The 17,668-nt window shown below is 39.2% G+C and overlaps 1 protein-coding gene across 2 annotated transcripts in view; it reads right to left on the bottom strand.

Annotated features, from left to right (window-relative positions):
* LOC122809435 (transmembrane protease serine 13-like) overlaps nucleotides 1–17,668 on the bottom strand; it is a 548,009-nt gene that overhangs the window by 139,069 nt on the left and 391,272 nt on the right. For both annotated transcript variants that reach the window (XM_044080945.1, XM_044080946.1), the window contains 2 exons: nucleotides 12,362–12,463; nucleotides 11,013–11,056 (listed from right to left, as the gene is read on the bottom strand). In XM_044080945.1, the coding sequence (XP_043936880.1) occupies nucleotides 11,013–11,056; nucleotides 12,362–12,463 (146 nt within the window). The remainder of the gene's footprint in view (nucleotides 1–11,012; nucleotides 11,057–12,361; nucleotides 12,464–17,668) is intronic.

Here is a 17,668-nt window from a genome sequence, read left to right as displayed (position 1 = left end):
GGAACCTCATGACCTCAAGTACAGTCCTGGTTTCTGGCAGAGAAGGCTCTAGACTCCCTACTACTCATCTTCAGACAGTAACGAGACTATGGTCTAATACTTTTCCACCAGCAAATAACTCAGGAGTTTTCCCCATGTTTAATGAAACGTTTTACTAAATATTGCCTTTGGCAAAAAGGGGATAAGCTAGGAAGACAAAAAGGAGGAAAAGGTAAAAGGAGACATAAATCGGAGAATTGTGGCAACATTTCATTCTAATCGACAAAAATCAATTCATTTATAACAAAGGCGAAGATCAGAAAAAATAATCATCCTTGTATCAAACTAAGGGGGAAAATGTAAAATAAATAATCAATAAACTGCATATTATTCACTCTCTGAACTGTTGCAAGGAGATCCTTGCTAAAGTTTAGCAAAGCTCCATTCCCAAATTGTTTTCAAATGTATTTTTATGTGTGTGTGCGCGTGCGCGGATGTCTATATAGACAGAGGGAGCAAGTTTGACTTCTGTGAAGCGAGTGTATGAGGATAAGCTAAAGATGCATGTGCTCTTTCAATGCCAAGGGATTATTACCAGTGGGAGAGGCAGACTGCAGGACTCCATCTGGAGAGAAATCTCATCATATTTGTTGTTCTTTTCTTTCAGGAACTCTTGTATTCTTATATTATTTCTTACTGATCTGTTTTCTAGACCAGCTCTGACTTACTCTGGCATCTAAATGATGGTTTCATTTTGTCAAAAAAGATTGTATTGGTGACTCAATTGTGAGACATACCAATGTCCCCCTCACCAGGCTTGACAAGGAGAAGGTCACGGTTAGTTGTCTGTCAGGTACCAGAATCCACCACATCCCTCACGCACTTAAGTCTCTCCACAGTAGCTACAAGTATGATTCTATCACTGGCCATATTGTTGTGAATAACTTGAGACATACTTCCCTGGACTATATAAAGAGAGACATGATTGCGCTCTCAGAGTATGTGTCCCAGGCAGGTATGACCCTAGCCCTAAGCAGCATCCTACCTTTACCAAGAATACCACCACAATACCAACAAAAAAATAACTGACTTCAACAAATGGCTTAGTTTCTGGTGTCATTCCAAAGGGATCCACTATCTGCCTGCCTGGAATGACATGGTTGACAGGCCTTGATGCTTTGCCAGAGATGGCCTCCACCTGTCCCCTCTGGAATTCTGAATTCTGGCCAAGGCTCTTACCTCCCCCATTGTGCCTTGCTTAGGCAATGTCCCAAAGGCAAATCTTCCAACATAAAAGATCTGTCAAAAAGCAAATTGAAGGTCATGCTGCTTAACGCTAGGTACCCTAACTTGAAAATGCACTCACTAGAGGTTCTCCTCACAATGGAAGATGCCAACATCTGTACAATCACAGAAACTTGGTTCAAGGAAAAGGTAAAAGGAGACATAAATCAGAGAATTGCAGCAACATTTCATTCTAATCGACAAAATTAATTCATTTATAACAAAGGTGAAGATCACAAAAAAGAATCATCCTTGTATCAAACTAAGGGGAAAATGTAAAATAAATAATCAATAAACTGCATATTATTCACTCTCTGAACTGTTGCAAGGAGATCCTTACCAGGCTATACCTCATTCCACACATTCTGACCCCAAAATGAGGGTGGGAAGACTAAGAGTGGTGGGGCCTCTATCTTCATTAAAGATAAGCACACCTCCAGTCTGGTTTACCAGCATGACACACTAGAACTACTCCAGTTGCAACTGACAAGACACCCATCCAAGTTATAGCCAGCTATAGACCCCCCCCCGCCATGACTCAGAACAGCCTACTCTTCCTACCTCTACCTACTTGACTCCATCAAGGTACCCCCTAACACCTTGATCTTTGGTGACTTCAACTACCCCACCATAGACTGAGTGAACTATTCCTGCACTAATGCACTTACCCAATGATTCCTTGACTTCATCAGTTCTAACGCTCTAGACCAGCTCACCTCATCTCCCACAAGGGGAGACAACAGTCTGGATTTCGTTCTCACCAACATGGGTGACCACTGCACCACTCACATAGTAAATTCTTCCCTGGTGAGATCAGATCATTGGTCTGTCTCGTTTGAAGACTCTTTCCTGCTCTCCCCAGCTAAAACCAGGCTAAAATCTTCTCAAAATCTGACTACAACCTCCTAAGGAAGGGTAATCAGTAGCTTCACACCAGTGCCCCCCACCGAGGATGCAGACAACTATACTGAACAGTAATCCAATGCAATATACAAGCACCTGTACAACTGCATGGACTCAGCCATACCCAACAGAACTAAAACTTGGTCAACGAAATGCAAACCTGTCTGGTGGACATCCTCTATCAACAGGCTTTACAACAAAAGGAAGAAACTGTTGTCCAAGAGTAAAAAGGAGCAAATTCCAACTTGGAAAAGCTCCCTCCTTAGCCTCAACAAGCAAATTAGATCACTAGTGAAAACCTCCAAAACCAATTATGAATCAAAATTAGCCTCTGAAACAAAGGAAAACCACAAAGCTTTCTTCAGTTACATCAAGAACCTCCATGGCAAAGCCCAAGTTTGTTCCGAATTATTATTTAATGGTACCGCTTACACTGATCCTGTTGACTTAGCCAACTTGCTGGCAGATAGGTTCAGCACAAACTTCAGCCTCTGCCCCCCCCCCCCCCCCCCCCCAGAAAGGCCCTTTGACATCCCTGATACTTACCCTACATCTCACATCTCCATAGATCAGGTGTTAAAGGCCCTATCCAAGCAAAGAACACAGCTTCCATGGGACCTGATAACATCCCAGGCTGTATTCTGCATCATCTCCAGCAAGGACTAGCTTCACCATTGAGCACCCTAATGGAGAAATGCCATTGTCATCCCCTTGCACAAAGGTGGTGCTACTACTGACACTGGAAACTATCGTCCCATTAGCTTGACAAGTCTGATCTGTAAAGCCATGGAGCTTATTTTTATGGATCTCATGAACAAGGACATAGGCAATCTCCAAGCCAAGTGACCCCACCCAGTTCGAATTCGTCAAGGGCAGATCTTGCCTGTTGAACCTGGTTGACTTTTTTGAGACAGTCACCAAGGCCCTGAATGAGGGAACGTCAGTACATACAGCTTACCTTGACTTGGCCAAAGCCTTTGACACAATCCCCCACTCGGGCAACATCATAACTTGGTGGAAATCCCTATCTCATCAGGTGGGTGGCCAACTGGCTCACAGATAGGACTCAAGGTCAAAATAGGTGCCTCCACCTCCAACAGCAGACCTGTCACTAGTGGTGTTCTCCAGGGATCTGTCCTGGGCCCCCTACTGTTTGGCATCTACTTCTCAGAGGTCTAGGCAAAGACAAAAGGTCTGTGGCTGACCAAGTTTGTGGACAACTGTAAGTTGGGTGCTGTCATTGACTCCCCAGATGATGTTAACATACTGCAAGAGGGTCTCACAGCAACAAATGACTGGTTCCAAAGTCATAGCCTTAAATTAAATGCAAAATAAGTATTATCATACCATTCATCAAAAACATGGCCCCTTGCTGACTGCTGACTTCAGGTTTTCCAGTACTTGCCTCCTATTTGCTGACTCAAAGGCAGCACTGAATGATGGTCTCAGTTCCATTATGCTTTGTTGTGCCTCCACACTGAGCTGGCCATTTGTGACACTGAAATGGTTGCAAGTGCATGCATCCACAGCCATGTACTTATGCAACTAACAGCCCCCAATTTAACTTATGTGGTCAGTTAAGTCAGAAACAGTAGTCTGCATCATGAAACCTTTATAGTCCCTATAGGAAAAACATTCACGTTTAAAAATACGAAGATACAAAGAGAGCCTGTCCAATTCAACATGATAAGCACTTTCGGCCTTAGCCTTCCTCAGATCTTTGTATTTTTAAACGTGAATGTCTTTATTAAAGTTGGTTTTATGATTTTAGGAGATAATTAAGTGGAATTTCTGTGGTGGTATGCTCATGAACTATTTTTTGTATTTTGTATTTCTGTCATGAGCTACCTTTGGAAGTTTCTGGTTTGTTTACTTCACATCCCCCAGAATCTGTCAGTCAGCATGAAAAGAGTCTTTTACATAGAGCAGAGATTAAACACAGGGGAGAACAGTCATTCCCTAGTAGCAAAGGTTTGTCTGTGTAAGATGAGTCAGTCCAAAGGATAACAATGACTTCATGTGAGCAGGGGTCAATCCTTGGGAGTAGTTAAACAGTAAAAGCAGGGAGTCACGTTCATAGGAGTAAACTAACCCTAGGGATATCAATTAGTCTGTAAATACTTGACCAGTACATGGCACAACATGATTTGGTGAGAAAAGGATGAGACACATTCAAACCCCACAAAAATAACATATATATATTGTACAGCCTTCAGTCTGAGTGTAACAATGACCTCACTTCAAGGGACACTGGAGTTGTGAAGATGCAGATATACAGTTCATCTGTCTCAGGTGATAACTTTCACTCTTGGCGTTATGATTTCTGTAATTTTGTAGGCAAATCTGGATTAAAAATATTTGTATACAGCTGCAGCTGTGATGTCACTGATACCACAAACTAGTACATCAGCTAGTAAAGTAATTCCATTTAAGTGCAGAAAAGCTACTAATTCCCACCAAATACAATACTGGGGAAGTTTACACAGCTATTATTTGCAGTACCACTCTCCCCTTCTAAAATTAAGTCAATGGTTTTCCTCAAGTGTCACAGGCCTTACACCTCAGTAAAAATACAAAAAATATCAGGGTAGCTGTTCAACTGTCAGGTAGACATGAACCGACTGTAGTTTTCCAGTGTAAAAAATTCCACATACCTTTCTCTATTGAGGTTAAAATTTTAAGGGAGAAAACTCTTAGTGGACTTGAAAATAGAAATGTAGCAGTCCTACAGATCTGGAAATAGAAAGTAAAAAGTAGTACCTGACAAGTAATTTAGTTTTTATTAGATAGAATAAAAGCCCTTTAAAAGGCTGTTTTTTTTTTACTGATGGTTTAAATATATACATTTTTAAATTAGATGATGCCCACTGTTTTTGATCTGCAGCATCACAATTTAGTCCACTAACAGAAACACATTTGTGGCATAAACCCAGCATTTCACACAGCACAAGACAGGCAAAAAGCTTTACCATCCAGATATGTAAGATAGTTACCTAGATGGCTCGCACACTATTTTAATGCCTGTGACTCATAAGAGTCCTGAAATAGTGAAACTGAAGGTGCAAAAATGGGGACTATGTATATTAAGTTCAAGATACCTGTGTCTCAGAGTATTCCCCTTTTTCTTGGGGAAAGTGATCTCAAAGTATATCTTTATACACATACGCATACATATATTTGTATATACACACACACACACACACACACACACACACACACACACACACACACACACACACACACACACACACACACACACACACACACACACACACAGAGTGTGTGTGTGTGTGTGTGTGTGTGTGTGTGTGTGTGTGGAAGGTTCCCTATTACGCTGCCACAGATGCAGGTTGTCGAATGCATCTTTGTCGAACTGACAAGCGCGAAAAGGCAAAATAGGAAGTGGCTTTTCAGCGAATTCTTTCCCTGGGAAATAATTTGCTTGGTCGCTTTCGCTACTTTGCTGTTTTTGGCACTGTAGTGCGATCTCGGAGTTGGTATATTTAAGTAGGCAGGGTATGGGGGGCACAGCCCCCCACATTATGTAATGTTTTACATTTTTTTTTTTAAATTTCAGAACAGTGATTTTTTTCCCTTGGAAAAAAATCTCTGTTCTGAGGTTTCGACGTTGTAAGCTTTCACTTACATGGGGTCGATTATGTGTCATTCGCTCTTCTGAACATGCAATATCATAATATAGACTCTGTTTGGAAGGGCGGGTTTGCCTTCCAGAAAAGATAACCTAAAAGGACAGTAGCGACTGTTGACATTCACTGCTCTTTTGTAGTTTACTTTTTTCATAAAATCCATACTTCAAGTTGCTGTCACTTATATGCTGGCCATTAAAATAAATAGTGGTCACTTGCCCCCCATTTAAACAAAAAGGTCCCATCATTGAACCTCCTGCTAGTAATATAACAGTTGCTTTTGATTCTAATGAAGTATTTTGAATTCCTCAGCTAAATATTTACCTGTTTTACTGTGTGCAGGTTAATGTTCTGAGTCATTAATATTAAGTTGAGTGCCTTGGTCAAGTCTCAAAAAAGATAATTACTGGTAAATTGGAATCTGTGGTGCAATCAGAAGTATAAAAGCTAAATAGAATTATAACAATATAATTTTCCTTGGGTGACTTTGTTAGTTTACATCCATGAGCTATCATCCATTAGCAAAAATTGTTTTCAAGAATGCTTTTCTTAAAACATTTCCCCAGAATGCTTGGAAGGCTGATTAACCTATAAACTGCTTGGGTTGGTTGCATCTTCTCTCTCATATATGGCTGAAATAATAATATTTTTTTCCCTCAATTTCTGGTAAATAACTTTGGTTTGGTCTAAATAAATGGACTCTTAATTTTGAACAGAAAAAAAACAAACATTTAGATAATCTGAACCAACAATGCAATCAACTTTAATCAATAACGCACTCCACTTTTGTATGATGGCGATCATACATTATAATTTCCTCAAGTGGGTCAAGTAAACTTGTAATAGCTTGCTTTGAAAAGAGACTGGCAAAAGCAAAGAAGTATTTATCAGAAATAGTTATATTGTTTTTCTAACAAAAAATATGACTATAGTTATCAGCAGTGTAACTTCAGGTAAGCTTACAAAAGGTATTTTATTGTCCTTTGTGTATTTTGCCAAGTTATACTCATATAGTTGCTTTGCATTCCTCATGTGATATCCAAACTTCACATATATTAACTTAAATATTTTACTCCTATTGTAAAAGTATTTTTATACTTGCTTCACCCAATCTAAATTCACTTCTTTTCATCTATTTTCCACTTCCCTCTCTATGTAAATGTATTACACAATACTTGCTGTCTTGTTCTACATACTTTCTTCACTCCATTACTTTCTATACCACTTGATTATCACTATATTTTTATATTTGAATGTAGTTCTTAATAGTTTTTATACTTAGCATCAGTAAAGTTGTATAGTGGAGCTTATCTCCCCGGGCCTCTACTGAAAATGGACATGTATCCAGCTAGACTAGCCCGGTCAACAAATGTAAAATAAATAAATAAAAAAAAATACTGAGATCAAGTGCCTCTTTTTCCTAACCAGCTTACTCAATTTGTTATTCCATCATGGATATCTAAACTTTATTCTTTGTTTGATTCACTCTAACTACTGGAACATGTCATTGAATATTTGCCACTTTATCATTAAAAATACCTCCATGTTTTTATGATGCTGTCTGCTTGCATGCAGCTCCAGCTTGCCATCAGCTTCTCTAGATCTGCTCTCATTGCTTCTTTTTATCTTATCCTTATCCCATACTACCCCTGGAACTATTCCATTAGTGGGTTGGAAAACCAAGAAGAGTGGAGAAGAGCACTTTCCTCCATGCTAGGAGAGTTTTTCTGTGCCCTGTGTGGTCCAAGCTACTGATGTCACATACATCACTGCCTGCAGTGTCATTTAGCTCTAACCCTGCCCCCTTCTATGTCAAATATTGAATGGAACTCGGCCACACAATTATGGCACAGCCTTTATCCCCAGGGATGTGCCAGATCACAGGCAAGCCCCCCTCCATTTATCTCAATAATGCTTGCGCTGAAAAAAAGCCACTCATCCAAACCTCCCCAGCTTTTCAGGCAGCTAAATCACAAACTAAACTCGCACTGTTACAAGTCTATTCCTCTATGCTACAGAGACAGGTTCAAGATTCTTCTACAGTTAGACAGCAGGTCTTTTTCCAGTCCCAACTGTTAACTTTACCCTAATGCCTCATAGTTTGCCCTGCAGGTTCATAGGTACTTAGACTACTGATCCTTGAGGCTCTTCAGAAACCTAACCCTGCATCCCCATGAAGTTTTTAGCCCTTGTAACTTAAGTATGAGTAACCCAGAGATGGACAGAGCATTTACATGTTACCCCATCCATCAGGGCAAGGCTGCTAAACCAGGGGTGAATGTGAGGTTTCTCATCCATAAGTCCAGATTACATTTGAACAGAATTTCCTACTTAAATTTGCAGCTGCCCTATTACACTTACATTAAGTAACCACTGGTCACAGTACACAATCATGATAAAATGAACCTGGTGGGTAAAAAATACTTATAATGGAAAATTATGCACTGGGACTATTAAGGACCACATCTAAAATATTATTCACTCTTGAAATACTCATTCTGATACTAAAATTTAAGTAGTGATCCAGTGGGTCTATATTATATATATTCAAAGTTTCAAAACTTCGGACCTCATATGTTTTACAACATATAAGCGAAATTTGAAACTTTGAAAATATAATAAAAAAAAAAAAAAAAAACTTACCTGAACACTCTGAGCAGGGGGGCAAGCCACCCTGCACCCCCCACCCCCACCCCTATTTAAATATACTAACTCCGAGATCGCACTTCAGTGCAGAAAAGGGAAATGTTCCCATTCTGCGCCATATGGAGCTGTTGCTTTTAACCTTTGAACTTTTCAAAGTTCGATCATATGGTGTTGACCATATGACATTCAAACTTTGAAAAGTTCGAATAATTAATAGGGACCCGATCCAGAAGCTCATTTTCATTATTTTTAGGGTGCTAAAGGTCTCACAATAGATCAAATGAGCATTGAGGTGATCCATATAATAGCAACATTAAATGTTAAACATCTGAGTAATTTAGCTGTAAAGTTACAAAGTTCCTAAGGCAGTAGTGTAGGACTCTTACAAAAATCAGCAGTCACAAAATCCTGCCTCACACACTAATAGTAACAGAAATTATTTAGAGTGGCACAGTGGAAAGAGTTGTTACCTCACAGCAAGAGGTTCCCTGGTTCAATTCTCAGTTGGTGTGCCTTCCGTGCAGAGTCTGCATGTCCTCCCTGTGCTTGTGTGAGTTTTTCTGGGTGCTCAGGTTTCCTCTCATATTTCAAAGACATGCAATAGGTAAATTGGGCATTCTAAATTGGCCATATGCATGAGTATGCATGTAAAAGTGTGGTATGAAGGAATACCGGGGCAGGGCTAGCCACTCAGTGGTTTAAAACCTTGGCTCTAGATAACTGTCACTGTTGAAGTGACACACCGACCCCATGTTCAAAATGGGAAAAAGGGTTTGTGGATTGATGGATAGATTTCATCAACTGTTTAAGCTTTAACAGGAAAGAAGCTGTAGGTATAAATAAATGGAGACTCCTCCACCTGACCCATTTTCCCTAAAGTTACAATTACCACTGAATCCTGCAAAAATGCAAATCTTGGTTAAACCAAGTCTCAAGGATCATGCAGACTTATGTTTTTCACATGAGTATTTTGCAGCTAAAGTAATTTACAACTAAAGTTATGAGTATTAGACATAATTAACTTAATTTCTCTGCAATCCTTCTTGTCCATTACACCTTATTAGAGGAGTCCATAAAAACTTTTTGTCTGACTCATAATCCTTGCACCCAAACCTTGTTGCCAAGATGACAGGTGCAACTTATCTTTGTAGAAGAGATGTCTTTTAGTCAAACTGCTCCCCCACGTGCATGTGTTTTTAAAGCAAATCCTCTAAAAGCACTGTTTAAACTGCTAGTACACTTCCGTTATCTTTTATCTAGGCGCTGTTAATACAGCACAGGAACTAACTACTAATCCTCTGGCCTTACTGAATTTAAGGACATCAGTGGCATATTGTAAGGCTTAATCAAAGTTAGCAGCATGACTATCCTTTCCCTGCCACTGCTATAATCTCATTCCATTCATATTTATTCAGTCTTGCAGTTGCTACATTTATATTTTCAGACTCGTCACAGAGAAAGTTTGCCTCATGTAATAGTGCACCTGTAATCTCTACACCTTATTGACTCCAGTACAGACTAAATACAATAGCTGGAACAGTGCTCTGAACTTGTACTGATACTCCAATAGTATATGTATACTACAGTGCTCTGAGCTCGTACAGGTACTCTAATGGTATGTGCATACTACAGCACTCTGAGCTTGTACAGATACTCTAATGGTATGTGCATACTACAGCGCACTGAACTAGTACTGATACCCCAATGATATGTGCATAGTATACTACAGATGTCTGAGCTCGTTCTGATACTCTAATCATATGTACATACTACAGTGCTCTGAGGTCGTACTGATATTACAGTGGTATGTGCATACTACATCTTCTGAGCTTGTACAGATACTCTAATCGTATGTGCATACTACAGCACTCTGAGCTAGTACTGATACTCCAATGGTATGTGCATACTACAGTGCTCTGAGCTCATACTGATACTCCAATCATATGTACATACTACAGTGCTCTGAGGTCATACTGATATTCCAGTGGTATGTGCATACTACAGCGCTGTAAGCTCATACTGATACTCTAATGGTATGTGCATACTACAGTGCTCTGAGCTCGTACAGATACTCTAATGGTATGTGCATACTACAGTGCTCTGAGCTCACACCGATACTCCAATGGTATGTGCATACTTAAGTGCTCTGAGCTGGTATGGTATGTGCATACTACAGTGCTCTGAGCTCATACTGATACTCCAATCATATGTACATACTACAGTGCTCTGAGCTCATACTGATACTCCAATCATATGTACATACTACAGTGCTCTGAGGTCATACTGATATTCCAGTGGTATGTGCATACTACAGCGCTGTAAGCTCATACTGATACTCTAATGGTATGTGCATACTACAGTGCTCTGAGCTCGTACAGATACTCTAATGGTATGTGCATGCTACAGTGCTCTGAGCTCAAACAGATACTCCAATGGTATGTGCATACCAGCAGGGAGGTTTTAGAAAATAAACAGTCTGTATATTTAGTACCATTACCTACTGCTTTTTCTAATTAACTTAACAAGTAGATCAAACAAGTACACAGTTCTTACCTGAACACATTAGAGAAACAACTTGTCCTTTTGGGCACTGGGGGCTGAAATGAACAAAGGAAAGATTCTTTAAAATCTTAGGAAATTTAAAAATAGTCAACAAGTCAAGATTTTTATTTATTTTTCGTGACCTACTGATGCTTTTATGGATAGACTACTTTGCTATCCATTCACTACATAACTACCAGACAGTTTCTTGCAAATAGCTGGAATATAGCTCCAAGTGCTGTCTGACTTAATATAGTCAATGAATTTCAGATCCTACAAATGAGATTGTTAGACAAAGGAAGAATACAGTATTTGTTAAGAGCAGGAAGAAGAAAATATGAAACCAGTAGAGAACATGTCCACTTCTCAATACAGTCAAAATATCCCTTATAGTTAGACCACAGCTATTTATGTGAATTCTTTGCCTTAGATATCCATATGTAACATTTAGCTTCAACATGATGTGGCTGCATATGCCAGCTGTCAAGCATCTACAGCAAATTCAAACAAGTCACTGGCAATAAAGTTTGACATAGAAAGAGTGTAGAGCAGATGAGTCGGAATTCACATCTCCTCTCCTCTTCTGCCTCCTACAGGCCACACCCTCACAAATGCACCCCAATCACAGCAAAACATAAAAGCCATAGTCATAGAAAGCCATAGAAAACATAGATTACCAGAAAATGTAGACTGACATTTCACATAGTCAACCAAAATTTAGACAATTATTCTTTGACACAATGCAATAACAATCTCACTTTCCCAATCCTCAGGCAACATCTCTGCACCTTAGTGGCAGAACTCATCAGAAGAAAGATGTACTAAGGCAAAACACTGTGGTCCCAGGAATATCTTCCTGGAAGTGAGTGATTAATGAAAAGGATCTTTGAAGGAGGGCCATTTGTGAGTTTACGTGATCACTCTTTGTGATATAAATCATGGTGCTGGGGTCAGTGGACACAAAAGGTCTATAAAATTATGTAAACCAGGCCAATACCTATGTGATAAAAGAAAACAAAGGAGGACAAAATTAGCACCCTGAGGTGCAATTATACTGTGACACACAATTTGTTTGGGTTACACTCACTGCAGATGTGTTTACATATTTACAAATTACATGGTTTAGAATTCTAGTCCACAACCAGAATTAACTATTTGATTACAGGAAAACTGGCTGGTGTATACTTGTATTTGTTTTTATTAGGGAGAAAATAGCATTTTCATTTTGTCTACTCACAGTTCCCAACAAACAATGACAGACATCCCATGCAACAGTGCATATTACACCTTATTATCTGTAGTGAGGTCACATGAAATAAAAGAACGACTTTCTGAAAAAACATCACTGGTTCCTTCATTACCTGGGCGTCAAAATAGTTTGCATCAGAGTCGAAGGTGATATGTTGCCTTTGACAAGTAATACTGGACTTGAAGAACTGGATACAGCACCAGTGTAAAATGCCCTGTAAGAGGAAAAATATACATGTAAGCATAGATCTGAAAGAATAATGACAGGTGCTTTTTCTGCATGACTGACGATATGAAGTGACTGACACTGTTATCCCCAGATGGCGCTTCTTACACTTTTCTCTCTCTTTATTAGGAAGCAGTTTGCCTTTGGATACTTGTATCAAGGGCTTCCTTTGTTGAAATGGCTTCCATAACTGTTGCCAGCACTGAGCTTCCCTCTTCTTTGGGTGCCCCCTCTCTCATACTTAGTGGGTTTACCTAGCTGCACTCAGCACAGGATCAGAGCAGGACACACTGACAACTACCAAGAAGGGGTATGCTTTGGGACTGCAGCATGGCACTATATGACCATGGCATTATAACATCATGCAAAGGGTAGTTCTTTCCCCCATAAAACTTTGCAAGAGTAGAAACTAACACTAATGATAACCCTCCTTTGCAGACATACACAGGAATGCCTGCCATTCTATAATTGTCCATTGATTCCATCAGGAGCTTCCACACTACACTGAGAGGTCCTTCTGGCACAGTCCCAACCTACCCCCTTCACATTCAGGGTAAGAGTTCATGCACAGTCCTTCTTTTCTTTTTGGTATACCGGTGGATGGCTGAGTTTCAAAACCACAGTCAATGGTAACTAAAAGTGCCACAGTCACGGTAATCCTAGGATACCACAATCACGGACTCCCCAGGATGGCATTGTCAGTGACATCTCATGAAGCCATAGTCATTGACATCCCAGCCTACCACAGCCACTGACCTCCCAATATACCACAGTCATTCACATCCCAGGGTACCACAGCTAATTGACATCCATGGCAATCACAGTCACTGACATTCCATGGAGAAATCCAACCACTGCAATACTGTGCTGGCATTTTAGAAATTTTTGCAGGCATAAAGTCAACAAAGAAGCATAATATAATGTGAAATAACACAGAACATAAAGCATAACAAAAATGGATAAAGAAAGCCAAACAGTGACATATACAATATGCTTCTTTCAAGTCACTCAAAATACAAGCAGCTACCTGCCCACAAACTGCAATCCCATCTAGTTATCTGGTTTAAAAGCCTGCGTTTGCGCTTGTTTCCCACCTTTCCTGTAACTAGTCTAGTCGAGATATAGATGTGCTGTATCCAGGACTGTTTGTAAGATTCTGAGCCCCCAAACCTTTCTATGTTGGAGGGAAGCATTCTAGCTTATCAGTGGGAGTGGTAAGCACTAAGTAGCCTATCTACCACAAGATCCAGGTACAGATTCTTAGTTTTAGCACTTGAATTTGCTTATTCGTGCTCAGCACTTGTTCAGAACTTGTTGTTAGCACTAAATAGGCTACAAATTACTACAGCACTCAACCTTCCTCTTTATCTAGAGGGAAACAGTTTTTGTACTTTCCTCACTTGCTTAAAGAAGAACAGCTCTTATACTTACTTTCCTCACTTGTCTAGAGGAAAGTAGTTTTTTATTCAGGCATGTCCAAGGGTCAGCGTCCAGTGTTCTCTCGTGTCTATCTGATGAATCTGGGCATCTTGAGGTAATGTAGCAATTCTACTCTTAACAGGCACTGCCTACCCACTACCTGCTGCCTACCCACTACTTCCCTACAACTAGTTCTACTTTCCTTACTTGCCACATTACCTTTTTCCTATTCCTTACCCTTCTTTTCATCCCCTAAACTTACTCATAGTGTGACAACTCTTTATTTATATAATTACACAATATGCCTCTTTTATTGTTACTTTCTATATTCTACCTGTAATTTGCACTATACCTGCCTACTGCACTGCAAAGTATTTCTGCCCTCTCTGTAATTTTTGCATTGTACCTGCCTTTGGCACTGTGAAGTATTTCTGTACTCTTTGATTTTTTTCTGGGTTAACTTCTAATGTTCTTTGTAAATATAAATGTATTATTTCCACTTATCCCAGACCTTATCTCCCAGACTATAGTATATTATTAGACCTGTATTTTTAGTATTGTACCTGCATTTTGCAATGGGAGGTACTATGATAATTTCTGTATTAACCTGTAACATAATTGTATGAAAAAAATGTTTTTTGTTATTTTTTGCAAGGAGCTTATCTCCCCGGGCCTCTACTAAAAATGGACAAGTATCCAGTTAGACTAGCCCGGTCAACAAATGTAAAATAAAAAATAAATAATTACCCTCTCCTCTTACCACACAATACCACAACCTGTGAGAGATGCACTTATCTAGCCAAACTGGAGGTAAAACTCTCTCCAACCAAGACTGAACTTGACAGTCAAGAGGAGAAAGTAAACACTTGCACCACACCACAATCATCACATAGTCCCACCAAACCTACACTGCCAAAATCCACACATAGAAACACAAAAACATTCGCAGAGGCTCTCAATAATAATTTGCTCAAGCAACAGAGACCTCCAAAACAGAAACGCAAGCAACCTCCACCCCCAACACAAATGACACATAGCCCACAGACTCAGTGTGCCAATAAACCACAGCCCATAAGGCAAAACAACATACCCAACACACTAGTCATAGGTGACTCTATAGTCAGGCACACTAATGTCCCACTCACCAGGCTAAACAAGGAGAAGGTTACTGTCAGCTGCCTGTCGGGTGCCAAGATCTGCCACATAACCCACACACTCAGGTCACTCCACAAGTACAAATATGACTCTGCATGTTGGTGTGAACGACCTGAGACGTACCTCCCTGGACTACATGAAAAGAGACATGGGAAGAGCTCTCCAATCTTGTAGCCCAGGCAGGTATGACCCTAGCCCCGAGTAGCATCCTGCAATCACCCAGAGGGATAATGCAGTACAAGGACAAAATGATTGACTTCAACAACTGGCTAAGCTTCTGGTGTCATTCTAAGGGGATCCAGTATCTGTTTGCCTGGGATGACATGGTAGACAGACCACAATGCTTTGCCCGAGATGGCCTGAACCTGTCGACTCTGGGATTCTGGATACTGGCTAAGGGTCTTGCTGCCCCTACAGTGCCTTTTTTAGGCAAGGTTCAAAGGACAAATTCACCACCATAACAGGAACAGGCAAGCAAAAACTGAGGGTAATACTACTAAATGCTAGAAGTCTAAATCTCAAAAGGCACTCACTCGAGGCACTCCTTCAAATGGAGAACATTGATATCTGTGCAGTGACTGAGACCTGGTTCAAGGATCTAGAGAGCACCCCTGCATTACCAGGTTATAACTCATACCACACTTTTCGGCCATCTAACCTGGACTAGAACACCAAAGGCGGAGGTGTGTCCATATTCATTAAGGATATCCACACCTCCAGGCTAGTTGCGCAGCATAATGCATCCAAGGTTATCCAAGTGCAACTAACTCTGGGCAAAACTGCAATCCAAACTGTAGCTTGCTACAGATCCCCCACCATGCCCCAGGATTCCCACTCCTTTTTTCTTGATATACTGGAAAATATTTTTTTTCCTCAAATATTTTTTTATTTTCAATTAAAATAACATTTACATAATATTTTTAAATATTTTTAAACAACTATATACAATAGTTACAATAGCCTGACTTTCAATTAAATACACTGCATGTTATTAAATATAGAATTAACAGATCAGTTATCAGAGATAGAATATTGATTATTGCAGTGTGTCCAAAAAAGATATAACTTTCTTTCAAGGATTATTTACCAATGGCCTGGGATAGATTCGTAGTTCTTTGATTTTTATTTCCATCAATGCAGTTGTCTTCAGTAAAGTGTAGAATTCTTCTAAGGTTGGGGGTGTATTTGAATTCCACCTTCTGGTTACGCATTTCCTAGATATAGCAAGTATTGTCCATAACAAATACATATTTGTCTTATTCAGGTAAGTACCTTCATTTACATTTAGTATAATCAATACTTGCTGCGGTAGCATTGTCACCTCACAGTAAGACATTGTCCTGTTCGATTCTTAGCTAAAGCATCTTCTGTGTGGAGACATGCGTGAATGGGCGTACCTTCGTTGAAGGTTGTGCGTCAGGGCTGGCAACTCAGCACGTAAAAATCTACTGCCAATCATTAGCGGACCAGAGTTCCGCTGTGGCGACCCCTAACTGGGAAAAGCCGAAAGACACAACAACAACATAATCAATACTTTACTTAAGGTAAAGGATTCATTAAATAAAGCTTGTAAAAAATGATTGATTCCATTCCAATATGATTTAATTTTATTACATTCATAAAAAATATGAACCCAGTCTGCTTTATTTGACTTTCACACCTCCAACAAAAAACATTTGTAGTAGTACTGAGCTTTTTAATTCTATCTGGTGTTAAAAATGCTCTATGTAAGTATTTCCAGTTAAATATTTTCCAGTACTATGTGTTAGAGGTGTAATTAACTGATAGTAAGATGTTACTTTTAATTTCTTCTGTTAACTGCAATGACTGACCTTTTGTTAAGAACTGCCAGTATGATGGTTTGGGAATTGTTTTATATGTTATTAACTGTTTATATAGATTTGAAATGGAATTTTTCTTTTCACAACTATTATATATAAATTCATACAGAAAACATATTAGATTAGGAATATCTTTAAATGAGGAATTGTTAATTAATCTAGATAAATCTTGTGTGTACATTAGAATGCTTTGTAAGGTTAACCAGTCCTGTGTTGGAATACTGTAAGCAGTTTTTATCATATGTATATCTAAAACATTTAATTTATTTACACATTGAAACCAGCATAAGAATCCATTTTGTTCCCAGGAGGTTATTATTGCCCTATATATTTTGTGAGGAAAGTTCTTAGTGATGGTAAATGGGGTTAAAAGGTCAAACCAGAGTTTTAGATCTATGTTTGCATTGATAAGTTTCCTAAAGGAATTGATGTAATGATTAATCAGTGTTGTTTTAGAAGGTTTTGTTATATTATATTGTATACTTATGCATAGTATGTACCAGGGTTTGTTTGATTTGTCTACTATTAAATTTTTTTTTAACAAATTAAATTCATTTTTTAATATAGCCATTATTAATTCTTTCCAGTTGGCAAAATAATTTGGATTTATCCAGTTTATTGTAGTTTTTTAAGCACAGATGCTTTTATATATGTTTCTATTTCTGGGAAGTTCAATCCTCCTTGTTTCCAAGGTCTAATGTGATGATTTAGAGCTACTCTATTCTTTTTGGGATACCATAAAAATTTTATTAAACATGAGTTTATTTCTTTAAGAATGC

Source organism: Protopterus annectens, chromosome 8.part0, assembly GCF_019279795.1.
Source record: "Protopterus annectens isolate FY-2018-M chromosome 8.part0, PAN1.0, whole genome shotgun sequence".
In the NCBI taxonomy this organism is placed as follows: Eukaryota; Metazoa; Chordata; order Ceratodontiformes; family Protopteridae; genus Protopterus; species Protopterus annectens.
This window is presented reverse-complemented; position numbering and strand designations above follow the sequence as displayed.